This window comes from Tupaia chinensis, unplaced genomic scaffold (assembly GCF_000334495.1).
Source record: "Tupaia chinensis unplaced genomic scaffold, TupChi_1.0 Scaffold146907_1, whole genome shotgun sequence".
Classification (NCBI taxonomy): Eukaryota; Metazoa; Chordata; class Mammalia; order Scandentia; family Tupaiidae; genus Tupaia; species Tupaia belangeri.
The window spans coordinates 1,769,150-1,773,531 of record NW_006206760.1 but is presented as its reverse complement, the minus strand read 5'-3'; the positions used below and the strand labels follow the sequence as shown (position 1 = coordinate 1,773,531).

The window sequence follows — 4,382 nt, the reverse complement described above, 5'->3', positions numbered from 1 at the left end:
AGAGAAAGAGAGAGAGAGAAAGTGAGAAAGCAAGCTGCTAGGGCACGGACTCGAACTGCGGTCGGCCATGTGAGAGTCCAGTGTCCTTAATCACCATGCCACCTGCTGGCCCCCCCTTGAGAATTGTGAAGTCATTTTCCAGTGCCTTCCAGTTCACAGCTGTCTTGTTGAGAAGTCTAAAACCATCAGCATGTGATCTTTAGCATGCGTCCTGTTTTCCAGGGGAACAGCAAGGCGGCCAGGACTGTGAGGACGAAGTGAGCAGAGAAGAGCAGGGCAGAAAGGGACAGATCATTCGGGGATGCGTAAAAATACTTTTTCACTCTAGCGTCATGGGAGCTACTGCAGAATTCTGAGCAAACAGAAAACATCATCTGACTTATCTCAAATAGGTCACTTCAGCTGCTGAGATGAGACTAATGTGAAGGGAGTAGGGCATGGCCAAATGACCAGAAGTAAGAAGACTGCTAAGGTGTTTTTTTCTGCAGATATCCAGGAGAGGTGACGGGAAATCACACGAGGATACTGCACTGGAAATGTGAGCAATGGCTGGACCCCGGGTCTATTTTTAAGGTTGAGCCCAACGGACTCGTTCCTCTATCAGATAGGGAGTTGACAGGACAAAGTTGTTGCTGGGCAACCAGGACAATGAATGAACAGGGGAGAGACTGAGAGAAGTGGAAGCTCAGGGCCAGATAAGACGCTGGGTTATGCGCATGCCAAGTTCAAGATTCTCAGCAGTTACCGGGCTGGAGAAGATGCATGGACGGTTGGACATGCACGTCAGGAACCAGGGCAGCAGCACGCTGGCTGGCCCAGGCTGGGGCACGGCTTGGGCATTCATTTTGTCCAGACTGACGCCTTCTTCACGCACCTCCACTCTTCCACCACGCCCTCGAGTAGTGCTTTACTAGCAGTCATTCAGACCCCTGAGATAACAGCTCGAGCCACTGCCTTTAACAGCAGGAGGACTAACTGGAGCTCAAGCGGTCCGCTCCCTGCTAGGTAACTGGAAACTGCTACTAAGAGGGTATCTGAGGCACTCTTCAAAAAGTTTGAGAACTCCTGGGACCAGCAGTAAGCGTAATGGCTATGTCGCTGGACTCCCATGAAGCTGACTGCAGTTCGAGTCCCGGACCACACGGCTTGAAATCACATCGGGCGCGTGTGCGTGCGTCTCTAAAACCCTGAGAGGAGAAAGGAAGAGAAGGGTTGTGCTGGGGCCATCCCCCCATGGGGTGATTTCTCTCCTGTCTCTCCAACAAGTGCCCGTGCCCTATGGAAAAAGAAAGAAAGAAAAAGAAAATACAGTCCTGGACTAGCAGGTGGCACAGAGGTTAAAGATGTTGGATCCCACACGGCTGGCTAAGTGGTTCGAGTCCCGTGCCCAGCACCTTGAAAATCACTCTGGGCTTCTGTGCCCAAAATCCTGAGAGGAGGATGAATTGTGGTGTGGCCATCCCGGGAAGTGGGGTGTGATTTCTTGCTCTCCCTTGGGGTCTCTCTCTCTCTCTCTCTTTTTCTCTCTAGTGATACGAACTACAAAAAATAAAAAGAGAAGCCAGCAAGTGGCGTGGTGGTTAAGGCACTGGATTCCCACGTGGCTGATGAAGTTTCAAGTCTCAGACCCAGTGGCTTGAAAATCACAACAGATGTAGAGCCAGCAGGTAGTATAGTGATTGAGGCGCTGGACTCCCACATGGTGGACTGCGGTTCAAGTCCCAGATTCAGCAGCTTGAAACTAACATGAGGTGCGTGTGCATGCGTGGCCAAAATCCTGAGAGGAAAATGGAGGAGAAAAGATTAAGGTGCGGCCACCCCCGACCGCGACCTGGGAGTAATTTCTCACTTTATCTCTGTCTCTCCAGCACCATACACACCTTATGGCAAAAAGTTCTGGGAGGTAGAGTTGGAGGAAATCACAACAAAGAGACAGATAAACAAACAAATGTTAAAAATAAAAAGAATTCTCGGGACCGACAGATGGCGTGGTGGTTAAGGGCACTGGACTCCCACGTGGTCGACCGCAGTTCAAGTCTCAGACCTGGCGGCTTGCTTTCTCACTTTCTCTCTCTCTGGTCAAATTAAGATAAATAAATAAAAGCTGAAAAATAAAAATAATTCTTTTTTAAATTTTATTTATTCATTCACTTATTTTAATTTGACCAGAGAGAGAGACAGAAAAAGAGAGAGAGAGGGAAAGTGGGAAAGCAAGCCACCAGGTCCAGGACTTGAACCATGGTTGGCCATGTGGGAGTGTCCAAAGCTTTAACCACCATGCCACCTACTGGTTCCCCCAAAAAATTCTTAAAATAAAATTAAATAAAAAGAATTCTAAGAAATACATTAATAAGTAAAAATAAACAAAAATATAGTTTTTAGAGATCCATGTCAGGTTTTCTAACTACAATTCTTAGGATTTAATTTCACTTTCATTCACCTAACAAAATTCAGGTTTTCCTGACCATAAACAAAGATTTATCCAGGTTAGCATATCAAACTCATGTGTTTACAACTTAAAGATGACTTTACATAAAAAAAAAAAAAATAGTAAGAATTTACATTACTGTCTCTGGTCAAATTTCTCCTTCTGCAAATAAAAATTATAAAATAAACAGACCTGTAATTAAGCTTATAAACTAGGAAAGTCTTAAGAACCTTCCAATTCGAATCTCACTACAGTCAATTTAAAGAGACAGTACATTCTCTGCTGTTCAGAAATCCACCTGTGTCAGGACCAGCAGTTAGCATAATGGCTATGTCGCTGGACTCCCATGTAGTCAGCCACAGTTCGAGTCCCGGACCCAGTGGCTTAAACTCACACCAGGTATGTGTGCATGCGCACGCAAGATCCCGAGAGGAGAAAGGAGAAGGGATTGCGGTGTGGCCATCCCCCTGGGAGGTGATTTCTTGCTTTCTGTCTCTCCGTCTCTCTCTGTCTTTCCAGCGAGCGCACACGCCCTATAGCAAAAAACTCTCAAAAAAAAAAAAAATCTACCTCTGTCCAATCACTGCTTTAGATATGGAAACACTTTAGTTGTTTACTGCCACGCCATAGATGAGAGTAAGACTTGAATCAGACCATTCCAGGAACTGTGAGTCCGAAGCAGCTTATTAGCAGGCAAACCCATAGAGCTAAAACGACTTACCTGTATTCAGCCAGAGCAGAAAAGGTTATATACATTATCTACCCACGACGGTGAATTTCACCAACATGGATCTATCACAAATAAAGGCCGCAATCTGTTTTCATAGCCAGTGCCTATGAAATTGGCTGGCAGGTATTTTAATCGCTATGATTTAAACCACTGTGGAATTCCAACTACCAAATACTCTGCAGTGACCATCAGAGGAAACTCCTCTAGCAACGGGCATTCGCACAACAGGATCGAAAGGCTGCCCATCGGTTCTGAGGACGGCCCTGTTCGTCTTACCAGGTTGATCAGCCTCCTCATCGCATGTTCGTGAGAGCAAACGCATTCACAGGGATCGAACCCTCCTTCTGCCATGGTTACCCAGATTGGTACTGCTTGACCGTTCAAACCTAGGAGGAAGGAGAAGGGACCATAAGGGCTACCATTCAGCTGCTGCTTCTCTCCCGCTGTGAAAAGTCACATACTGGAGATCCAAAGGACGATTCCTTCTTTATTGTTTTGAGAGATTTTTGCTATAGGGCACAAGCGCTCGCCAGAAAGACAGAGAGACAGAAAGCGAGAAATCACCCTGCAGCGGGGATGGACACACCACAATCCCTTCTCCTCCATTCTCCTCTCAGGATCTTGGGCACGCACGCGCACGCGCACGCGCCTGGCGTGAGTTTTAAGCCACTGGGTCTGGGACATGAACCACGGTCGACTACATGGGAGTCCAGCGACATAGCCGTTATGCCAACTGCTGGTCCCCATAATAGTTTTCTTAAGCTATGCCTAACTCATATTAACAAGCTATCGCTTTAATTTACTAATACTACACATTATCATATGAATTATGAATCTACAATCAAATTTATTTTAATTTGACCAAAGAGAGGCGGAAAGAGGGGGAAAGTGAGAAAGCAAGCTGCCAGGTCCAGAACTCGAACCGTGATCAGCCGTGTGGGAGTCCAGTGCTCTTAACCACCACGCCACCTGCCGGCCCCATTTTTTAAATGAGTTCAGATAGTCTCAACTGGCCCCGTCTGTGATGCTGACCAGCCTACAGAGCTTCATTACTTACTTCATCAGCGCTAGTATGTAAAATTTTCTTACAGATTTAGTTTTATTTATTCATTCATTTATTTCCATTTGACCAGGGTTGGGGGGGGGGAAGGCTAAGTAAGAAAGCAAGCCACTGGGACCAGCAGTTAGCAGAATGGCTATGTCGCTGGACTCCCATGTAGCCCA

General features: G+C 46.5%; 1 protein-coding gene across 1 annotated transcript in view; it reads right to left on the bottom strand.

Moving 5' to 3' along the window:
• Window positions 1-3,544, bottom strand: part of SMIM14 (small integral membrane protein 14) — a gene marked incomplete at its 5' end in the record, with an annotated part of 46,514 nt that extends 42,970 nt beyond the window's left edge. Inside the window, 1 exon segment of the mRNA XM_014584455.2 lies at window positions 3,435-3,544. Within this exon segment, the coding sequence (XP_014439941.1) occupies window positions 3,435-3,509 (75 nt within the window).
• Between the last annotated feature and the right edge of the window lie 838 nt (window positions 3,545-4,382).